This window comes from Oreochromis niloticus, linkage group LG5 (assembly GCF_001858045.2).
Source record: "Oreochromis niloticus isolate F11D_XX linkage group LG5, O_niloticus_UMD_NMBU, whole genome shotgun sequence".
Classification (NCBI taxonomy): Eukaryota; Metazoa; Chordata; class Actinopteri; order Cichliformes; family Cichlidae; genus Oreochromis; species Oreochromis niloticus.
In genome coordinates this window covers 38,812,365-38,836,856 of record NC_031970.2, presented here as the reverse complement: position 1 = coordinate 38,836,856, position 24,492 = coordinate 38,812,365, and the positions used below count along the sequence as shown (strand labels likewise).

Below are 24,492 nucleotides of genomic sequence, written 5' to 3'. Positions count from 1 at the left end.
TGGGACCACTTTTACCTTCACCCTCCACATCTTCTTGAGCTCTTCTCTGAGCCCTTGGTACTTCTCCAGCTTCCCATGTTCCTTCTTCGTGATGCTGCTGTTGTTTGGTATCGCTACGTCTATCACCCTACTTGTCCACCACTACTATATCCGGTTGGTTAACCATCACCAGTTTGTCAGTCTGTATCTGGAAATCAAACAGGAACAGTCATTCTCAACCACCCTAGGGGGCGTCTCCCATTTTGACCTTCCAAGCCCCTTCTCGGCTATTTTCTGTATACTATGCTGGCCACTTGCTTATGGCGCTCCATATATGCCCTGCCTGCTAGCGTCTTGCACCCTACTGTTATGTGCTGGATTGTCTCAGGGGCATCTTTACATAGCCTGCACCTGGGGTCTTGCCTGGTGTGATAGACCCCAGACTCTAAGGATCTTGTGCTCAGAGCTTGTTCCTGTGCTGTCATGATTAGTGCGTCTGTGCTGCCTTTCAGTCCAGTTTTGTCCAGCCACTGGTAAGATTTCTGAAAGTCGATCATTTCCTCTATCTGCCGGTGGCACATACCATGCAAGGGCCTGTCCTTTCATTATGGTTTCTCCTCTTGCTCCGCTTTCTCACGCTTCTGCTGCCTGAAGTATTCACTGAGCATGCGGTCATTTGGGGCCATCTTCCTGATGTACTCATGGATGTTCTATGTCTTATACTGGACAGTGGTTCTGACACTCATTAGTTCCCAGCCTCCTTCCTTCTGCTTAGCGTACAATCTCAGGGTGGTGGATTTGGGCCGAAACCCTGCATGCATGGTTAGGCGCTTACTTGTCTTGATGTTAGTGGCTTCTGTCTCCTTTTTTGGCCAGCTTATTATCCCAGCAGGGTACCTGATCACAGGCAGGTCTTACAGTCTTAGGCGACTGCTCTGTCTACCAGTAGCTGGTGTTTTACTCCTTTGATAGTCCTGATATTCCTGCCAATTCTGTTTGTACTAAGATGAACGGGCACATGGCTCAAAACACTCATGTTTTGAGCCATGTGCCCGTTCATCTTAACCGCTATGATGCATGACAGGAGCTTCCATGTGGTACTGAGGCAGGTTATTGGCCAGTATTTGGATGAGGCCAGTCCCTTCTGGGGGTCCTTGGGGATCAGGACTATCCAGCCTTCGGTTAGCCATTCTGGGTGTCTCTCACTGACTAGCAGCTGGTTCATTTGTAGTGCCAGCTGTTCATGGAGTGCAGTCAGCTTCTTCAGCCAGTAGGCGTGAACCTGGGGGCCTGGTGCTGTCCAACTCTTCATACTGGAGACCCTTTCTTGAATGTCTGCCACTATGATGGTTCCTGGACCCTGTTCAGGGAGGTTGCTGTGGTCTGCTCTTAGTCACTGAGAACTGCCGTTATGCGTTGCATCCTTCTCCCATATGCTTGGAGAGTACACCTTGGATAATTCTGTGGAGAACAGCTGGTTTATTCTCCCGCCTTCTATTTCTCTGGTATGCCTCTTCAAGAAGCTTTCCAAAGCTGTGAGTCTTTGCTTGGGAGTCCTCAGGTATGGGCAACAAGATCCGGGCAATCAATCTTATAGCAATGGGAATATAAAATATAGAAGGGAGACACAAAGCCACTGACATCAAGACAAGGAAGCTCCTGACCATGCATGGAAGGTTATAACCGAAATCCAGCACCCTGAGACTGCATGCTAAGCGAAAGGAGGGAGGCCGAGGACTAGTGAGTATCAGAACCACTATACAGGATGAGACAACAAAGAAACATGAGTGCATTGGGAAGATGGCCACAACTGACTGCGCGCATAGTAAATGCCTTAGGCAGCAGAAACCCAAGAAAGAAAAAGATCAAGCAGAAGAACCATCATGGAAGGACAGGCCCCTGCATGGTATGTAGCACTGGCAGATAGATGAAGTGACTGACATACAGAAATCCTACCAAAGCTGGACTGAAAGAAAGCAGAGAGGCATTAATAATGGCAGCACAGGAACAGCCTCTCAGCACAAGATCGATAGAGTCTGGGATTTACCACACCAGGAAGATCCCAGGTGCAGATGTTTCAGAATGCCCCTGATGTAAAATGGGACACATCCCCTAGGGTGTTTGAGAATGAATGAGCTATGATCCTGTGGGACTTTCAGATACAGATAGACAAACTGATGATGGCTAACCAACAGGACAGAGTGGTAGTGGACAAGCAGAGGAAGATGGCTGTAGTGACAGCCGACCTATAATGAGTGATAGCAAATCATGAAAAGGAACACAAGAAGCTCGAGAAATACCAAGGGCTTAGAGAAGAACTCTAGAAGATGTGGAGGGTGACATTAACAGTAGTCCCTGTAGTAATCGGAGCACTAGGTGCAGTGACCCCCAAGCTAGGGGAGTTGCTCCAGCAGATCCCAGGAACAACATCAGAGATCTCTGTCCAGAAGAGCACAGTCCTAGGAACAGCTAAGATACAGCACAGGACCTTCAAGCTCCCAGGCCTCTGGTAGAGGACCCGAGCTTGAAGGATAGACTGCCAGCAGGGGCGAGAGGGGATTTTTTTTTTATGTATATGTGTGTGTATGTGTGTGTGTGTATTGTTTGCTAGTTTGGTCTTATAACCCTTCCAAGACAACTGCGCAGCAATAATTGCTGATGATGTCTTTTCTCCTTGACACTAAGTTAATGCTCCAAAACAATAAACTGCTAAAATTCTGCTTCTATAGCGGTCCTCACGCTTGCAGATAATCAAGTTCAGCAAGTGCATTTTATTAGCAGCACTTGGGTTCTACTTTCTATTGGCATGCCTATGGAAGCAGAAATGGTGTACTTTCTTTTTACCATTACTATGACTTACCATGAAAGATGTTATTGCATCATGTACATGTTTTCACATTATTAATTTTTAGTGTGTACAAAGTAATAGCAAAACATGCTCACTCTGTCCATTATGTATATCTTTAAAGTAAGTATGTATATATCATATAAATTCAAAGTGACAGTGGAAGGTTTCCAGTATGAGTTCGAAACTAATTTAGCCTTTTCTCCAAAAGGTCTACTTGAAAATGTCGAGGATGGGAGAATTAATTACAGCTTTGCGTGAGAAAATTATTGGCAATTTTCTGTAATTATGTGATATTGACAGCTGACCGAACGTTCACCCACATCTTTGCGTGGCTAGTGGTAGTTGTTTTCTCTGTTTCAGAAACAGCTGATGAAATCAGAGTCTTGTACTTGTCAGGATTAAGAATAGAGATGTCATCATCTTGCGCCAGAGTCAGAATTGATTGCAAATGAAATGGCAAGACGTGGATGAAATGGATGCACTGGGCTGTTGAAAGTCAGTTAACTGAAATGGCAAACCTTAAAAAAACATATTTCTTGGTTTGACACATAGATGTTAGATTTAACAGTCTGAGCCAATGTCACAGCCCGTATGACTACCCAGCCACTGCCAACTGATTAGGGCAAAATAACCTCCACTACCAAACACTGACATGAACTGAATGTTAAAAAAAGCTGAATCCTGAAAAGACAGGATGGTGCCAAATGGTCCTCAAACTGGTCCCACTGTAAACCTTCACAATATATAGAAAACAATACCGAATTCTGCCAAAAGATAATTTACTAGACAGGTTAAAATTTTGACCTGATGTTGGAACTAAATACAGGTTGGATCATCAGAGCCTTAATACTTTATTTTAAGTGACCAAATTTAACCAATCCATTTTATAACTGTCAAAAACAGTTGTCACACATGAACTCGACTGTTGCAAGCACGCAAAAGGAGAGCCCAGGGCTGCAGTGCATGTATAAAAACAACTAAAGACCTTTGGGCATGAAAGTTAGGTATCAGCAAAATAAAAGTTATTCTATGTTTGTCCTCTGGGAACCGTACACATGTCCATTGTTCATTAGAATCCACCCAGTAGTGTTAAGATATTTCAGCGTGGACTAAAGTGGTGCACTGACTAAGCCATCTAGTCTTCATGTTAAGGATCACAGGCTTGCGCACAACTCAGTTCTTAGAATTTGCATAGTTTGCAGTTGGCAAAACACACAGCTCTGGAAAAAGGCAACTGTTGTCTGTTTATCATAAAACTTAGGACTTATTGATTACTCAGCATGAAGGCTCATGGAATGTGTATAGCCCTCTTGTTCAGTCAGCGAGAGTTTGGTCCGGTGAACAGCCTCCGAAAGGAGGCTATTAGTCAGTGAAACAGCACTGGGACTCCAACTAGGTAGGTGGTTGAGCTTTGCAGACCTAGCGCCTGCTCAGGACATTATCTGCCAAATCCCTTATTAGGAAAGAAAAATATTCGAATAGAAGTTTTCTGTAACAGTCTGTGTTGTTCTTACTTCAGGTGAAAGACATGAAACTTCTACCCCACAGCAGCACTGTGTATAGCTGTTTGAAGCCTGGGTAGGCTGCAGCTTTGCTGACAGGGGTGACCCTCTAACAAAGCACAGATCAATGGAACAGAGGGGTGGACTGGGGCAGTTATCACCCTCGCTGACACCCAAACCTCTTCAGCCTAGGACCATGCTGTGCTGTTTGGCTTAACTTTGAGGTGATAGTCTTTTAACTGTTGTTACTGGACTTTTTTCCAGTGTATCAAAGGTTTCTAGTCACTTATGGAGGGCAGGAGATTTTACCAAACAATTTAGCAATACAGCGTTTTCTCTTTTCTTTTCTCCTCGCAGACCAGTGTACACGCACATACACACACCTGCTTTCCCAGTCTGGATCTCTATGTTCTGGCTGAAGCGTCCGCAGCCTGCTGAGGTTCTGGCTCGGACCTGGAAGATATACTTGGTACCTGGCTTCAGCCCTGACACTCGGGCGCTGGTGTTTTTGGACTTCAGAGTGGAGTAACTGTGCTCTTCATTATCCTGCAAGAATGACAAATACATCTAAAGATTAGGGTTGTGAAGATTGGTGTGACTTCCAAACTGTGAACAATAGTTTCAGAAATGAATTAAATCAGTCGGCTGTTATTCTCAAGGTGTGGAGTAATGTTGCTTTGCTAAACGAGTTACATTCAAGTTATTATTTGGCATCAGTGCGCGATGCATTAAACTGTAACAACAGCAAGACCAAATCTAAGCAAGAAACCTTTAGGGTCTACACTGAGCTAGGCTGTTTTTGTGACTAAGCCTGTGACCGAATACCAAAATGAAAAGTGAATAAAAATTAAAATATTAGCAGACTGGGGGGAAAAAATCAAGTGGAAAACACAAAGCTGCAAATCAAAGTCTCTTTCTTGACAAACCCTGGTCCTCAATGCAAATATTACTGCATCCAGGACCACCTGCAAAAAACATAACAATGAGACACAAAAATTGCAATATATGACACTCTGGGTTGACTAAATACAACAAGTGTACTGACATAAGACTAAAATATTTACCTTAACACACAATGACATGAGTGGCGTTATTTCTTACTAATGAACAAGACTGCTTTACAGCAACAGTGAATTTTAAAGCAGTGGTACAAAATCCCACATTTCATTCAAAATGTGTTTTTTTTTATAATAATGACATAACCCCCAAAAGCTGAGAGACTGTCTAAAATAAACAAAAGCACAATGTAATGATTTACATAAACCCGTATTTTGTTTATAATAGAACACAGAAAACATCCCAAATTCTAAGTTAGACAAATTGCAATTTTAAGCTTGTTTAAATTAGATGAAGGCAACACAATTAAGCTGGGATGAGGCCATGTTTACCAGTGTCTCTTCTTTTAATAACAGTCTGTACTTTACTGTGCTGCATCCAGTTGCTGGATTTTTGGGAAAGGATGCTGTCCCATTCTTGTCTGATCTAGACAACAGTCCTGGGTCTTAGTCATAGTTTTCATTTCATGATATGCCATGAGAGTTGCAAGTCATTGAATTCTGTTCTTATTTGCATTTTATATACAACCTGTCTACAAATAATAATAAAGCACTTTTAAAAGCACACAGATTTTCAGTTTGGATAAAACCACACATTAAAGACAAATATATACTGTATGTCCCAATATAAAAACACACAGTCAAACATACAGTCTTGCAGTCTGTTCTGCTCACACACTTCATGCACACACTGGATGCAAATAAGCCAAGAATAATGGACACAAAAAAATGAAGGAAATGCTAACCACTGATTCAGCCAAATTGGTGGGCTGATCCATCATCAATGTTCATCATCATCTCTGACAGATAAATAACCGAAATCAGTTGTAATCCTAATAGCTCTCTAACAGAAATGCTATTTATTCTTTCTATGCCTCTATAAAACACTTAGTTCAGTGTGAATAGTGCCATACAAGTAAACTTACCTTGCTGTACACATACAATTGGTAAATCTCATACAGCACACATTATTTAAGATGCTTTATCATGCCCACAGGTGCTACACATCTGCAAGCTGCTAAGCAACCCAACTTTTTCTCATTCTCTTTCTTTTTATATTGCATCCTCATCTGTGTTTTGTAGGCAATTAAACATCTTTTTATTGTGTATTCCATTTTTTAACAAAAACAAACTTAAACAAGAGGCAGATGATATTCTTCAAACCAACAATTTAAACTACATTTATCACATGAATGCATGAACACTATAGTTTATTTGGACTCCTTTCCAAATGCACTATTATTCTTCCATGAAAACCCACTGGAGCGCCAAATGTGTATTGATCCATGGCTGACAACAGACCTCAACAAAATGCAGCATTCCCACCTGTTTGAGTAATATTTAATCAAAGCTACAGTGCCACCATTGTTTTAAAAAATAACTGAGCTTTTTTTGGAAATGACACTTTATTATTGAGGCCCATTTCTTAAGATGAATCTCTTCGGTATGAAGCAGAGGACCTGGATCTGAGGTTTGCAGACACTGTAGAAAAGATGTAATGAATTATGAGGCAGAATTATCGGATTTGGTGACAATAAGGAAGATATCCTGTAAGTGCCTTTAAAGATGATTGAAAAAAATGGAAGATCACACTGAATCTACCATCCACATATAGCTATCACAACACTCACTTTATTTCTTACAGTCTTCCTTTAACTCAGAGGTTCCGCAGAGCCATTGCGGGGGGGGGGGCGGTATGAAAAAAAAAAAAAAAAAGGAGCGCTTGGACACTGTGGACAGGTTTTTGACGGGGCTCCCACACAAACGCAAAGCAGGAGATGAAGCATCGCCAAATATGTTTCCAAACCAACTTCCTTCCAAGCCAAAGACAGGAAAATATGGTGAAGCATATCTTCCCTTTGGCTTCACCTGCACAAGTGCCAAGGTAGGTCTCCCCTGCAAAATTAGTTTCCCTGCGTCGGGAGCACGCGCTGGGCTCTCCAAATCACGGACAAACAGGATCCCACATTCTTGATTTTTAGTTCACAAACACTTCTTGTAATAACTCACTACTCCTGACATTTTGGACATGTTAGCTCTTTATGCAGTAAAGTTACAGTGGGATACAAATAATATCAGGCTGATCCTGCCGTAATTTGTTCCCCCCGGTTCAAATCACGGACAAACAGTATCCCACAGCTGTTTTTGTTTTTGAACCCATTTTGCACAGAGAGGCATTTTTTGAAAAATGTATTGACAGCAATGTTGAATATTATTACACAGGGAAAAAAAAAACAACTACACGTAAAATAATTACACCGTGACGCCTCTGCCTTTCTAAATGGAGGGACAGTAACTGCGTGTGTATATGTAAGCGTGTAAAACCTGAAGATAGTCAGATTAACAGTAACAGTATTTTGTCTCTATCTGCCATTCTGCAATTCATCTCATGTAAACAATAATGTGGCGCACAGCGTGACGTGAAAAGAGGCAAATACCTTTGTCGTTGCGTGACGAACTCTGTAATCCTCATCCACACGTAAACGCAAAAAAGGAGTTTTAAATAATCTCCGTTTTCGGTGAATCGCAACACCGTTTACGTGTTGACGAAAAGCCCAAACGCATAGAAACAGCTGCGTTTTCAAAAAATACCGGTGTAGGTGTGGACGTAGCGTAAAAGAGTTAGTAGTATATTTTATTACTACCTCTAATTTATTGCCGTTTACTTGTATTTGCTTAATTGTTTACTAAATGTTTGAGGTGTGAAATAAACCGCAATGGAGTTTGTAAACAAAATATGGGTGTGTGTGTTTGGAGGATGCGTTTGGGGGGGGTTAGGTGGTGGGGGCCGCGAACATTTTTCTTGTAAAAAAGGGGGCCTGGCATAAAAAGTTTGGGAACCACTGCTTTAACTAGTAGACTCATTAGAGCCAATGCTGAACATGGGAAATGAATATAACCTGCTCTGTCAGTTAGACTTTATTGCCATGTAAATACCTCAGAAAATCTTTTCATCTGCTTCTGTCAGCCAGAAAAATGACATGTACCCTGAATAGTGTTTGTCCTATTTTCTTGTTTCTTTTTTGATATTAGATTCATTTGTGATGCATCTTTAGTTAAAAGTGAATTGTCAAGATTATTATGCATAACTATCTGTGTTACAAAATTCAGCTGCTTACATGTACATATTCATCAAAAAGGGGATGTGCAGTTTATCATATTCCTTTTTTGAAGTCTTGATCATGTTCATCATTATCATATCATTATCAATAATTTAGACATACTTTAAATGTGTAGTGGAAAAACACTCAACAAAACAATATAAAGAGTTACAAGGTGTATGGAAACAGTAGAGCAGCTGAATCATTTGGGTGTCCCAGGGAAGGATAACAGCCAAATTATAAAGTGTTGGCTCTTTTTTGTTTTCATCATCCTCAGCTGCAGCAGCCGCCATCCTCGTTGTGACTCACTGTTGTTCAGTACAGTACTAAAAAACCTTAAGAAAGCACATTGCTGACTTGTCCACTTGAAAATCCCCCACAGGCGTCTCACCCCTGAGCGAGGCCAGATTAAGACAGCAGCGCAAGAGATGAGCTAATCCTTCAGAACTCCCCACACCATCCTGCTTGTTTGGCTATGAGACCACCGGCTCCCAGGCTGCTCCCTCTGCAATTAGCTGATTTCTATCAAACCACACACACACACACACACACACACACACACACACACACACACACACACACACAGAAAACCACACATACTCACCCAAACGCACATACATGCACATTCAGGCACACACTTGTGGCAATTAGGTTATCGACAGGTCACGCCCGCCAAGCCGCTCGCTGTCACTGTCCCTTTCGCTAAGTTGGAATCTACACCGCCTCAATCTCCTTCTTGCTCTCATTCTCTTTCCTCTTTCAACCTTTCCTTTCAAGTAGCTCGGCTGCCAGCAGGGTCTTTTTCTTGGATGAAGTTATCCTGAGTCTGTCCAACCGTCACTCCTCTGTTTTCACAATATTGTGCCTCAGCTTAGTGGCGGCCCTTTGAAGACAATGCGTTTACAGGTACAGTTTTTCCTCTCATGAGATGCCTGAAGAGTTTCACGTAAGTCTTTTTGGAAAATAAGCACAATAGGTTGGGATCAGACTCAAACAAGTGACTACAGAACTGTTTTTAAGGCTTGAGTGGTACAGATGTAGCAACTAGTGTACCTTCTCATAATATTTGATGTCGTACTCCAGGATAACTCCGTTGGGCTGATCGGGTTCGTGCCACAGCAGAGTCACGCTGTTCTGACTGGTGTTCTCCTGCCGGATCGCTAACACTTCAGAGGGGGCTGCACAAGAAACAGGGAAGACATGGTTTTGTCAACTCTAGATGTTTTTCCATGGTTACAGAGCGTAAGGAGATGAGGTTACTGTGAAGTAAGTAAAGGCCTACTCTGACAGGCTTTTTGTTTTGTTTGTTTTTTCACCTGCTGTTAGCTTTAACATAAGCTGCAACTTACTCACTGATGGCATCCAACTTTATTTCTAGAGTTTCTAGAATTTTAACTGCTAATAAGATAGAGGTTCTAATTGTTGCCCAAGGCAAGGTGTAATTAACAAAGATTAAAAGATTTCTTGATGAAGTCTTACTTTAAACCTAGATTAAATGTAATTCTGCTGCACAAAAATATTTTAATGTTATCAGTGTATTAACTTGGCTTTTTACTTGTGTGCTGTACTCACATTTGGTCTTAAAATTAATTCAAAGTTGTATTACAGATGTCTTAAAAAGAACAAAACCTAATTGTACATCCACAAACACTGCTTTTCACCTCCTGTCATTTGTACTAGACGTCCTTTTGGAAACTCGGGTTAGTCAGTGAGTCAGTCACAATTAATTTTTGGAAACTGGTTACAGTTACTTCCAACTAGCCAACAGAGATTTTTTTTTATTTATTTATTTATTTTATTTATTTATTTTAATAAATTTATTTAATACAATTTAAATTTAATACAAGTCGTTGCTGTCACATTCATCACAACAGAAATGGGCCGAGTTCTGTTTATGACGTCAGCGTAGAGCATAGAAGAAAGTTAGCCATGAGTTCTGTTTGCTGACAGTAGCAGCTATTCCAACTAATCCTTACAGAAACAAAGTGCACATTGCACAACCTGTTTTTCATTATCAGCACAAAATGTCACTGAGACAGCACATTCCTTTTAAATATTGTTATTTTGGCACTTCTGCACGTTTGACAGTGAAAGAACCACAAAGAGAGAAAAGTATGTCTGATAAAGGGCCAAGGCTGGATTCAAACTCCGAATGATGTGACTGCAAGTGAGTCGCCAATAACTCACAGGTGACTTTTAAACTTGAGTTTTAAACATTTTATTTCATTTAATTTTCATGACATTTCTCTTCTTTTGGTTTCTAATTATTATATAGTTTTCACACTGACTTATTTAATGTTAGATTTGTGCACAGGGCATTGCAGTTACATGTATGAACATGCACCATTGATGCAATCATATCTTATGCTTCTTACCACCAATATAAACCAGTCACAATCCTGCTTTCAGTGCACCTTTATAGATCCATAACTCCGTTGTGATCCATTTACTTTATTTGTTACACGTACAGATTTTGTATTTATTATTATTTATTTTATTATTTAAGACCACACTCCCTTTAAGCCAGCTTATTTGTGATTGGCTCTCACTGACAAGCAGGAGGTTTGTAAGGAGGGTGGAGATTCTGTGCCTACTAAAGCTATGGGCCTGAGATGACCACATCTGCGATGTCATAGATCCAAGAGTAGACATAATTGTCTGACGCCTGTGCTTTTGGCTCACGGGGCTCACTTTAATATTCACTGGCTTTACTTTAATTAGAAACTACACCACTGTAACAGAATATAAATGACAGAAAATGAAGAAAGTCTCCTTAATGTATTTGTGAGAGATTTACAGACTCTTTAAATCTTTACCAAAAGACTTACAAAGATTTCTACTTGCGAATTCTCTTGAATTCACAGTTCGTTTTCTGCTGTCATTATTTTTTTAGTTTCTGTTAAGACACTTTCTCTTTTATTTCTAAATCTCTGTCATACACTTCAATTATTTCTACCTTAAAGTCTGTGAGAAAGTAGCCATTAGCATAACGATCACTGACCTAGAGGCTTCAAATTGGACTTTACTTTCTTGTACTCCATATTAGTTTACATTCCTTGTATTATTTTTTTCAGCTTTATATTTCCTATTTTTTTCTTTGTTTCTTTTTTGTGTTTCTTGTGAGTTCTTTGTATTACTATTGCCTGTTTTTGAATTTCTACACTTTACAGATCCTTGTGTGGAGGGTGTGGCTTGTGCTCCAGCTCTTCTGGAGAAAAAAGTTGCAATCTATTATATATTTGGGGACAAGGAAGTAACGAAGTCACGAATACACACCTACCCTAATGCTGACTCTTCACCATGATCATTTCCTCTAATCACAATTCAGACAGAGAAGTTTATTTTGAGGAAAAGTACAAGCCAAATACACTGGATATACATAAGGATGTGATTAACTGAATTCAAAGTAAGGGCTGCCTATTAAACTACTCGTAATGATTTCCAGTACGTCATTGTTCTGAACCCTACCTGCCTGGTTCGTTGTGATGTTGACCACGGCGTAAGGTGTTGGCTCATTGGTTAGGTGTGACACTGCATTCATGGCCAGGATGCGGAAGGAGTAGTTGGTGTGGGCCACCAGGTTGAGCACTGTCACCCAAGACTCCTTCAGCCCGGTCTGGCGAGGAACGAATCGGACCGCAGCTGTGCCCGAACGCTCCACCATCCCTCCTCCCCCTGCCCCAGCACTTGCCCCTCCACCTGCCTTCCCTCCACCAGTGATGCCCCCAGGGGAGGATGAACAGTCCTCACAGGGCCCTCCTTCGCCTAAGCACTTCATACACAACACGTTGTACTGCAGGTCGCTGCGACCCCCTGTATCCAGAGGACGGTCCCACTCTAAATTCACAGAGGTCCCATTGACTGAGGAGATGACGTTTACTGGAGCAGATGGAGGGCCTGGAGAAAAGAGAGATTTGAGTTCATTCGGAGGTTTGATCATGTCTGAAAAAAAAGTAAATTCGATTTCTGAGGCAAAGATAAGTTCAGCACATCATTTCATGGTTACCGTGTGCTGTTCGAGTGTGTTTATGTGCATGTCTTTTCACTTTTTCAAGGCAATCCCACACCTTGCCTGTGGGATTGGACTTTCTGGTACACTGTGTTTTTGTACTTACGGGAGCATGGAGCTGCCGGTGTGTCATCTGCTGCCCGATAGTAGTTGGTGTCACAGGGGCAGGAGAGGGCGGCTCTGGTCTCTGAGTGGCTGTGTTGAGGACATTTGCCACACAGACCATCGCCTGCCACCGGCTTATAGAAACCCACCTCACAGGCTGCAGAAACAGGGCGATAGAGACAGAGAAAGAGTGAGAGAGGGGCAGGGAGAATAAATAGAGTAAATAGAGACCTTGCAGGGAAGCTGCATTGCCATAATCAGTCAGACCATGATAAAATTCAGAGAGAGTGCATTCAGAGAGGCATGAATCACACTCTTATAGCAAGCTGTGCATATCAACGTGAAGCTTCAACTTTTTCAAAACTGTGTCATCTCCTCTAAAGCATTCAATTTAGGACATAGACCCACCCCAACTCCCCCTTAATCTATGTATAATTACAGACCTTGTAACCGCAGAGACTGCAGAGCAGGGGAGATGAAAGTCATACTTCTTTCTGTTCAGATTTGGGCTGAAAAGGCGCTGCACTGTTGATACTCCCAGTGAGACCATCAGAATCCAGACCGTGTTTCAACCTTATTCAGCTGCTCTGATACATATTCACTTTTAACTCTGCACTGATTAATAATAGAGGGGCTCTGATAAATATATTCTCTTTCCAGGCGGTTAATAGGCTTCTGCTTTGGTAAATGGGGCAGGGGTAAACCTTGCGTACACACAGCAAAGCAGCATACATGAAAACGATGCATCCCTGTTTGCTCTTCTTCGCACATGGTAATTTGCTCTTCCCCAAAATGCTGTGTTTCAGTCTTTGCCTAACCTTTCCTTCTAAAGCAAATAGAAGACCATTTCAGGGCTTTAGACGTCAAAGACACTGAAAGAAACATAAAATGGGAAACCAAGAAGAGCAAATTTATAAGAAAATATACAGCTGAAATGTATTCCTGATTATTGAAGACATTTTTAAATATGTTTGTAAACAATTAAAACCTCCCTATACCTGTAACTGTACACTCCCCATGCAAATGTTCAGCAAATTCATTCAATGTAGGGTCAGGCATATGATTGAGTTATTTTTATGATATTATATTTTGAGAATCCCTCATAAAGCAGCTTTTAGTTATTTAAAACAGTGACAGCTGACAATATAAGAATCCGTCCCTATCTAAAATCTACCCATCTACAGTGAATGGGAAGTTGCTACCACAATAATGTAATCCCACTGGCTTCCCCACAGCTAAAATTACAGCTTTTATGTGCCTGACACTGATTTCTGGTGGCAGTGGGAAGTCATCCGTCCACTATTCAGTAGTTATGCACAGGTAAGCTTTGACTGATATATGAATATGAAATGGAAATTGGGAAGAAATACAAACAACGTGGAGGACTTGCCTCCAAAATTAAACCAAACAAAACAATCATGAAGTTCCCTCCATGTGTCAGTAGACCTCTTCATTAGATGCTTTAGTAACCCTAAAGCACAAAGAAAAGAAAGAAAACCTCTGATCTTTTACCCAAATGGAAGTCAAACCAGATTCAAAACGAACACCAGGGACCAATTAGCAATTGCAACACCAATTATGTCTTACACCACACCCACTGTGGAAAATATACAGTATTTATATACAAGATATAGTCATTTTGGGAGGTACTTACACAGGTAACATGTAAATGACTTTCAGGGGGGTAAAGGAGGAAGAGGCCATGGAGCCTCAGCAATAAGTGTTCAGGACACTGCCATGTTTGTATTTCAGAGCCACAAGTGGCCATATTTACACTGAAATGTGATCAGTTTTATTTGGGTTTACTTATATAACAAGAACAATATAAAGCCTCACTTTATATTGTAAGCTAAGGATGCTACAATTAGAGCAAAAACAGTGCTAAATTATAAGCTACAGCTAGCAAGCAAGGTTAGCGAGCTGCATTCATGGCTGCAACACATACTTGCTAATTAAGCTTGTGAGTGAATGAGCTGCCTGGACATGAGGACACAGGAGTAATTATGGAGAAAGTGGGTTTTATTTAACAAAAAAAAAAGCAAAAATATATTATATATAAGTAAACAAATAAAAAAACAAAAAAGTAATAAAAGCAACTTAACAAAATACCATCAAACTAATTGCATTAAAAAAAACTGACTTACCAGACAAGACAAAGTGGATTTAAATATTAGCTCATCAGACTAGTATAACACACAAGGGACAACTGACAACCCCCTCCCCCCAAAATAATTAAATAGTTACTTCAGTTAATGGGAATCAAGCAGAAAACCAAATATGAGTCATAAGTCAAAGAAAAGAAACCAACACATTAACTTCCACTGTGTTTTTTTAATGGTTATTTTTCAGCCTTGAAAGCTTTCCATTTGGTTGTATCATATCCTTCATTGAACCTTTACTTGGATGTCTGTACACTCCAAGTACACACATACTAGATTTCACTCCATATTGCACTGTTATTACATTAGGTCACTGACTAAATCTGCCCAGACAGACACATCCATCCAACTTGTGCCAAAAAGCTTAAAACCTGCAGAAGTACATTTTGCCATGATGACCTACTGTGACAGGCAGAAAAATTCACAACATGAAAACCATATCAGTGAGGCTGGTAAACATTCTGTCAAAAAGGGGACTTTATATCGTAGCTTCAAAATCTGGCACCAAAATTCTATTTTGAAGTGCAGCGAAAACTTGAAGATTAAGATATGCAAAACTGGGTATCAATTATAATCAATTATTTGAGGAAAAAATCAATTTAAAACCTGTCAAGTTAGTAACAAAACCTTCTAAGAAACTGAAAGTAGCAACAGTGTCTGTCCTACGAGATGTCAGCAGTGTTTCAATGATAAAGCCATCCATGTTAGTTCATCTATGTTCTGCTTATCCTGGATATGGAATCTAAGCAGAGATGCTCAGACTTCTGACCACCTCCTTCCGCCATTAGTGGGTTCGCCAAGACATTCCGAAGCCAGCCCAGAAGCATGTTCTAGCCCCAAGAGCCTTGTCCCGGCCTAAAACACCTTCCCTAAGAGGCACACAGAAATCAGATACCTGCCAGATAGAATAGAATAGAATAGAATAGAATAATCTTTTAATTGTCCCATAGGGGGAAATTTGGTTGTAACAGCAGCAAAAAAAACACATATACAAACAGAACAGGACACAGAACATAGAACAGAAACACACAAAATTTTTAAATATCATGGACAATAGTTACCAAAACAGTACTGTACAGTTATTAAAATTAAAGTACAGATAAGTGGCAAACCCAGGTTGTAGTGTGCAAACAGAGCAGGATACTGAAAGATGTTTAAATAGTTAAGATTATTTAGAATAATTAGAAAAGTAAAGATTGTGTGTTGTACCTGTGCATTAAAAAGCAGACATGTAACTTACAATAAGTTAGTATATATAAACTGAGAAAAGTAATGTGCAAGTTATAACAGTAGTAGTTGTTCGGTTGATTAGTGCAAATTACAGCGCTGATGTAACCATCTATGTTTGTTGGGAGCAGTTTTGATTGTATAGTCTGACAGCTGCAGGGAGGAAGGACCTGCGGAAACACTCCTTCATGCATCTAGGATGCAGCAGTCAGATACCTGAGCCACATCATATGGCTCTTATCCAGTGTGGAGGAGCAACAGCTCTACTCACCCCTACAACAGAGCCCTGACACCCTTCAGAAGAGTTTAATTTCTTTCATTTCTTCACTGCCCACTGATTATAACCATAGATAAGGGAAGGAAAGTAGATCGACTGGTAATTGGACAGTTTTACATTCACACTCAGCAGCTTCCTCACCACAACAGACTGTAATGCAGTAAAGCAGATGCTGCACCAATCAGACAATGTGGTCTACTCTACCCTCATCTGTGAGCAAATTTACCATACCTCACACTCGTAACTTGTTCCAGATGCACAGTGGGCATTCCACTCGTTTCCGGCTACAAAAAATCAGACTGGTTCCAAATGATGTCAGCAGCATTTTACATTCACATAATATTTACAGAAATCAGCAATAGCTTGAAAATATTGTACATCAGTTTTGGTTTTTTAACTTTATTTATTCAGTTATTTTTTGAGAATGTTTCATTGCACTCTGTATAAAAAGCTACATTACTGGTGTGGTAGCTTCGTCGACCTTTGTAAATAATACAATTCAAACGATATCATGACTGATATTTTCCATGAAGCAAAAGTTCGAACCGCTGATTTTAAATTTATAAACTCTACACAGAGGAGCTGTCTAGAGATCGTTAACCTACATTTTCTAAGACTCTGGGGGAAAAAAGCATTCTAAATTTGTAGTTTTTAGCCTCTCCTGACTTTGTGTGATCAAACATCTCTTTTGCCGTCTGTTGAGTTTTGTACTATTCTGTTCCAAACTGGTCATTTACAGTCTTTTAACTCTACAAATTTCAATGTAAAACAGGACTATTCTAAAGGCACTTAATTTGTAAGGAACATTTACATAATAGTAATACAGCCAGTTACAATACATTCTGGCTTTCAGGAAGTTTTAGTATCTAACAATTACTAATTTAAATTTTTGGATGCTTTGGGACTGTAGAGCTGTTTTTTCAGGTGTTTCTATTATTACTGAGTGGTGTATACATAATAGGCACCCCTCTGTATAATACCCTGTAATTTAATAGCACCACAAACAGAAGGTTTATCTTCCAAAATAACCATAAAGTTGACTTAACAGCTCTCTAAGACTGATAAATTCTGCGAGCAGTCTGTTCTGGATCGAAGCACCAAGAGTGTCTGCACACAGCAAAATGGCAGATTGACACCGTGTTCATCATCTGTGGGTAACTTACAGTACTGTATATGGGACTGACTAACAAGTCTAACTAGAAAGTGCATTTTCTGAAGAAACTGCAGTGTGAATGCTTGAATCTGAATGTATGCACTGAAATGAATTAATTGCTGAATTTTAAGTTAAAAATGTTGAATGAGATGAAAAATACAGAAATTTTCACCTGAAAACAAAAAAGCTGAACTGCTAAAAGCTGACATCCACAGAGAAGTTGGAAAAAAGCTGAAAATGTTTTAAATGTAAATTAGAAAAACCTAAGAAATGAGAAAAGACTATTTAGAGTCAGAAAACATCTGAATGAATATTATAAGTTCATATTCTTTGAATCACTGAATGAGTAAAATGTGATCCCTCCACTTGAATCCACACAGTTTAAAAAATTTAAATGTCTGAGCTTTGAAAGACATGGTGTTGGAAAGAGAAGAACGATGGCGACGTTTTGAGAGCAAAATGATGGCTGTAGAGCAAACACTGTGGACACAGCAGCAGTTGAAAGAGAAGTGTTTAAGATGAATCTTGGCACAGTGAGAGACAGAGCTCGTTAGGCAGGCAGGTGTGAGCCTGGTTGCTATAGTGACTGCACCCAATGGCTCCATACACACGCACACAGACATGCACCTCACTTTTGCTGCTTAAAATGAACAGAAAAGTCAGCCCCAAACAAATTGTTCCCAAATGAAAAGTATAGGTCGTATTGACAAAATTCTTTCAACGTGAGCGCCAGCAATGTCTAGTCTACTGAATTCTCAGTTTTCATGCCTGTGGAGTTTATTATATGGACATGGTGACAGTGGAAAGACGCCATGCTCTTCTGATTTTCAAACGAACCTTCTGAGCCATTTTAACATTAGAGTCTATGGAATAGTTGGACGGAGGAGGCTGTGCATTGGTGACATTTATGAAAGAACCATAACACCTATTACTATAGTAAACACATTGGACGAAAGAGGACAGCGGTGGCTACGTTTTGAGGGTAAAATCATACTTGTAGAGCAAACGCCGCGGACACAGCAGCAGTTTTAAAAAAGATTTTAAGATTAATTTTCTTGCTCCTCTCACTCTAGCAGTTGAGCTCTCTCACTCTAGCCCCAACATTCCGTCCCATACACACCCATTATAAACTCTGAAACGGCTGAAAAAACATCATGAAACTTAAACTGGAACTGAAGAAAAAGTATAATAGATATTGAAAAGATAAATACAAGTTGAATAGTTGAAAGTCTTCTCTTCGTTTTAAAGTTTGAATGGTGGCTCTATGTCAACGTATGTGGAAGTAGATACAGTTTGAAAATGAGTAAGTTGAATGAGGATTTGAAGGGTCTCCCCATTGAAATACATGGGAAATTTTTGTTGAAAAAAGTTGAATAAAATTAAAAATATAAATGTTAAAAATGAGAAAAGTAGAAGCAGTCATGTCCAAAAGAAGAGGAATCTAACGGTGTTTGAATGGTTTTTCTAAGTTGAACGGTTTTGAAGGAGTTAGATGCCAAAAAACGTACGGAATGTGGTTAAGATAATAATAAAGATGTAGAAGAACAATACTGTGAATGCTTTTACAAGCATTCACACTAATAACAAAGCTATTAAGCAAAATATGACATCACAAACAGCTGGAACTGTTATTGGTTGCAATACACAACGAGGATTTTAATTAATTACCTTTCATCAGGCTTGATGACTAGGATTTTAGACAATGGTGCACGCACAGTGTTTTGTTAGTCTTGCCCATAATTCAATCTCTATCATTTATAATTCACCATTTAATGTACCATGACCTGTTCCTGTCTGCCTGTCCTTTCAGACAAAGATATAGGCGTCCATTAACAATGAGAAAGAGATCGAGAGAGGGGCTGCTGTGCTTCTAGATGTGTGTTTGTCATATAAAAACTGTCAGGGCTGATCACACCAAAAGACCTGGACAATCAATGTTATAAAAGAGCAACAGAAGACTTCTATGAGAAACGCATAACAATTGAAAGCTGAAAAAAATGAAAATTTCAGCTGAATATTCTCTGACGTGCACACATTTTGTTTTCTCCAGAGACTCCAAAGAGTAAATAACAGAGATGCAAAGCTGGCAGCAACCTATGATTACATTTGTTAGCTTTTTAAACACTACATTTAAAAATCACATATTACTTGTGGTGTTACTGTCAAAATCAGAAAGCATAATTTTTCATACATATTGTTTTAATGCTATTCAGAGTTATCTTAAATTGCCTAACTAAATATACATTAATCTTCAGCAATATTGTCACATGTTGAAAATCTTAAATATCTTGCATAGCATGCCGAGAGAACATAAAAAAGCCATAAGAAAACACTTTTTCGGGGGCTGACACATTTGGGAACACAAACCAGAGTGAGGTCGGTCAGCTGGTAAGTGTAAGGTGGAGAGGAGGCAGAAGCAGCTTGCTTTACCAGCTCACATTTATTCTGCTGTTTACGAACAAATCCTGTGCTGAGACAAAAATGACTGGCTTTTATTTACAGACATCAGGCTGACATGCCTGCAAAACCGAGAGGGATCTGCAGTGTTTGCAGCACATACTTCAGCTAAGACGGTTCGAGGGATTTTACTTCGAAGTCCATGGATTCCACCACAAAGCTCATTCTGGGAATTTATCCTTGGTTGTCAGCAGTGAGCGAGTCAGTATGTAAGCAGTATTGTCCCAAGTGAGAGGAATATATTTTATTTTGCCACTTGGGGGCAGCAAAACAATCTGTAAATACATAATTCATACACTATTGCATCATAAAGTTGTTTACAGGGAACATGTCACACTTTAAGTGCATCAGCGCTGTACAGAACAATGTCAGTATTTCTATCAAGCTGAGTTTTTAAATTTAAACAATTAAAGTGTTCTTTAAACTCAGTTTTGGTCTCCACCAACTCATGAAGCTGGTATTTAATTTTTTAATTGCATATTACATTCTTCTGCATTAGTTGTATGAACGATCAGATTTAAGTCTGGACTTTAAGTCTGATTAAGTCACTCCAAAATGGTGGACTTTGAGTGTTTCAGATCGTTGTCCTGCTGGAAAAGTGCACTTGACTTGAGCTTCACGGCTGGAAATTCCCCTTTATGATTTTTGGAGATTCTGAGATTCTAATAGAGATTCAGGTATTCATGATTCCATCAGTTACGGTAGGTAATTGATGGTACCTAAGTAGGCCCAGACCATCACACTGTCACCACCATGTTTGACTGCTGGTATGATGTTCTTTTTATGAAACGATGTGTTATTTTTACGCCAGATGTAATGGGACTGAAACCTTCCGTTTCAGATTTTGTTCAGTTCAGATTTTGTCTTGTCAGTCTTTTGTGGCCTTCTGGATGAGTCGATGATGCAGAGTAATGAGTAATTTAATTCAATAATTTTGGAAAGCCAGCCACTCCCGGCAAGGTTCACCACTGTTCCAAGTTTTCTCCATTTATTGATAATGTCTCTCACTGTGGTTTGTTGGAGTCCCAAAGACTGAAGGTTATTTTGTACCCTTTTACAGACTGACAGATGTGAATTACTTTGTTTCTTATCTGTCCTTGATAAGAACAGATAAGAAACAAAGTCTGTTTATCTATAGTGATACGTGTGAGCGTGTGTGTAACTTTAGTAACTACAGAGGGATAAAACTGATGAGCCACACCGTGAAGATATGGGAGAGTTTTGTAAGACTGACAAAGTTGTTAAAGCTTTGAGAGCTTGGACAGGTGGAGGGAAGCACTGGAGAGAAGAGGACTGAAAGTCCTTTTCACCTGTCTTTCCTGTCAGAAAGACAGGTGAAAAAGTGAAGATTTGAGGAACAGAGATAATGAAGGTGGCTGAGTTTAAATACTTGGGTTCAACCATCCAAAGTGACAGAGAGCTTAAGAAGAGAGTGCAGGCAGGGTGCTGTGTGCAGAGATGAGTGTCGGGGTGATTTGTGATAGAAAGTTGGCAGCAAGAGTGAAAGGAAAGGTTTACAAGATGGTAAGATTTTCACTGGGAGTGACCAGGATAGACAAGAGTGGAAAGAAGTATATCAGAGAGACAAGTTGAGCATTTTAGAGAGAAAGTTAGAGAGCTGAAACTGATATAGTTTTCACATGTGCGGATGATGGAAAGTGAATGTACTGGACAAAGGTTGTGTAATGTTGAGCTTTTAGGCAAAAGGAAATGAGAAAGACCCGAGGGTTCCTGGATGTAGTGAAACACGACATGCAGAGGGTTGGTGTGAGAAGAATACCAGGGATCGGGTGAGATGGAGGCAGATATGACCCCCAGAGGGAACATTTTAAAGAAGAAGAATCATGTAAATTAACCCACTGCCAAATGTAAGAGTTGGGTAAAACTCAAACCTGAGATTTTAGGGAGGTACAACAGATCAATATGTGGTTGAGAGGTCTTAAAAGTGATGGTGGAAACAAAATCTTGTGCTACACAAGTTTCACAGCCTGTTCAGTCTTCAGGGACATGCAATTTGGCTACAGGGCTGAATGCACTATAAATGGATAAAAACACATCTGTTCATGTGCTTTCCCTTTCAGAATACTATGTTTGTAGTGACCTCTGTGACTGCCATAAACATGGCCTGTCAGACAGGACAAAAAAAAAAAAATCCTGCATTTAAGTACAATTTCCTGAAGAAAAAGCTGCCCAATAGCGCAGAGACCTGCCACAGAGACAGTGGAGCTCAAGTTGCTGGTTAAGGTTAGTTTGTTACCTTGGCATCAACACACTCAGATATATAAGAAAACCCTCAAAAAACAGCAAAATTCTGCATTTATCAATAATTCTCTTCCAGAAGCTCATCCCCAACCTGCAGAGGGCACTCGACCCTTTTTCCAGCTGGGAACCATGCCTCAGACTGGTGGGAATAGCTTTCTTCAAAGGGTTTCTGGGCTCAGCCTTAGAGATCAGATAAGGAGCTTGGTTGTTCAAGAGGCTCCATATCATATCAAGAAGCGCACGTTGAGGTAAATCGGCAATCTAACTAGGATTTCTCCTGAATGTCTCTTAGGTGAGGTGTTTTTGGCACCTCAGAGCAGGCCCTGGAAACACTGGAGATATTGTGTTTCTTGGCTGGCATAAGGAATGTCCCCTGAAAAGATAAAGGAAGTGGCCAGGGAGAGGCAGGGTCCAGGCATCTCTGCGTAGACTGCTGCCTCTGTGACCTGGACCCTGTTATCAGTTATAGAAAATGCATAGAGGGATAATAATTTAGACTCAAAAATATGAAAATCTTAATATGAAAATCTTATCTTCAGTATATTATATAGTATTAAGCTACTTAGAACAAAACTTCTAAATAAAAATTGCATTAGCTTCACTGAAATAGCAACACACCACATAAACACACCCACACTTACCTGCAAAAAAAAGGAACTTTTTGGATATGTATACACACACACAGACACACACACGCTCACGCGTATCACTATAGATAAACAGACCGGGGGTGAAAGTGTTCTGCTCTTTCACTCCCTAACAGGAGCCAGAAACTATTTGTATTTACAATATTTATCTCAGACTGTTTTCTCTTCCTCCTTTTTTTATCCCGTTAATCCCTCCATCCCTTGATGTTTTTTTGTGAAGCCCCTGAGTTGAAAAGCAGGTCACGATAAACATCGGAACAGCTCGTTCATCAATGGGAGAGGCGGCGAGAGCTTTGAAGTCTCTGACAGATTCACCAGGAGTTTCACGCACACACACACTCGCGCACACACACAGAAAGGTTATGGTAATGCAAAAAACACACAAACATACACATTAGGGTGATGTCTGATGCTGCCACAGTAACCACACGCAGCGTGAATTTATCAACCCACAGGTGAATATGCAAAGGCAGAGAGAAGGTGCTTTGTAGCAGGACCAGCTGTGATAACCTTTCATTTCACATCTGACGTGCTGCTCATTTGATGCTCTGGATGGAGGAAAAATTAAGATATAACTGGGAATTACAAAAACTAATGCCGTCATCAAAACACGAGTAACATGATCAACTGGGGGGGAAATAACTAGTGAATTCTTGGCTGCCGTCAGGAACTTTGAATAGCAAGATGTTTCTTTTTTCCTGATGTTAATGTCTCAAGCCGTCTAGTTAAAATCCCATCAGTGCCAAGCAAAGACGAGCAGAACCAGCAGCCTATTGCAGGGCCTGCTTGGCTTTTTGTCTGTGTCACAAGGTCTGATGGATTACTTCACAGCACAAAACAGAAACTGTTTTGGAGCGTTTCTTTCGCAGTCCCAAAGTTTTGATTGACGGCCAGAGATTGTCACTTTTGTTCACTCTCATTTCCAGCTATTTAAATCTCTGAATGTGCATTGCCAATTTCTACTTTAGCTAAACAATAGCAACCAGTAGCTGATACTGTCTGCTCTCACAATGAGTTTCAGGCATTGTTTCAGTGCATTTTGCAGCTGTAAGAACTTTTCTCTCCAAAGATATAGGACATTAAACTCCATATGTTGTGTTAAAGAAACTCAAACTCTTGATTTTATGTGCAAATTTCAACACTTATGTCACATTATGATTCCAGCTTCAAATTTCAATATGAAGCTTGTTTTACTGGGCTCTTAGCTAGAAAGATGTTTGATAGGCACTTTATTGATCCCACAGGGGAAATGACTGTATTACAGCAGTGTGATAAAGAATAAGAACGGTATAATCTGCAGTTGTTAAAAGTACCACAGGCCCACAGTGAAGGCTGAAGGTTTAAAAATATGGGGATTTGCAAAGACTAAGAAAAGAAAATCAAAGATCCCTCTAAGTGTGAAATCCAATACTTCTATAATATTACATTTCAGGGCTACCCCTTTACAAAAAAGTATAATGTGGAGTTGATCTTCATTAAAAAGATCAGCTGCATGTGATACTTATCTCCTTCTGGTGCTATTTTAGTCAAGCACAAGGGAGGCGCTTTAGTGAACGTGCAATGCTCAGCAGTCGTCAGAAATGGTGCCAATTATGTTTTATATACGATCCAGGCTGGTTCGTCTATAAGGAACTCCTGGATGGAGGTGGTTGATGCACTTATGCACAAAATCTGTCAGTAAAGAGAATAAATGACAGCATCATAGGATGTT

The 24,492-nt window shown here is 40.1% G+C and overlaps 1 protein-coding gene across 4 annotated transcripts in view; it reads right to left on the bottom strand.

Annotated features, from left to right (window-relative positions):
* Positions 1-24,492, bottom strand: part of epha8 (eph receptor A8) — a 144,245-nt gene that overhangs the window by 24,529 nt on the left and 95,224 nt on the right. For all 4 annotated transcript variants that reach the window (XM_005452257.4, XM_005452258.4, XM_005452259.4 and 1 more), the window contains exons 7-10: positions 12,601-12,756; positions 11,954-12,382; positions 9,539-9,663; positions 4,713-4,875 (exon numbers count right to left, since the gene is read on the bottom strand). In XM_005452257.4, coding sequence (XP_005452314.1) covers positions 4,713-4,875; positions 9,539-9,663; positions 11,954-12,382; positions 12,601-12,756 — 873 coding nt within the window. The remainder of the gene's footprint in view (positions 1-4,712; positions 4,876-9,538; positions 9,664-11,953; positions 12,383-12,600; positions 12,757-24,492) is intronic.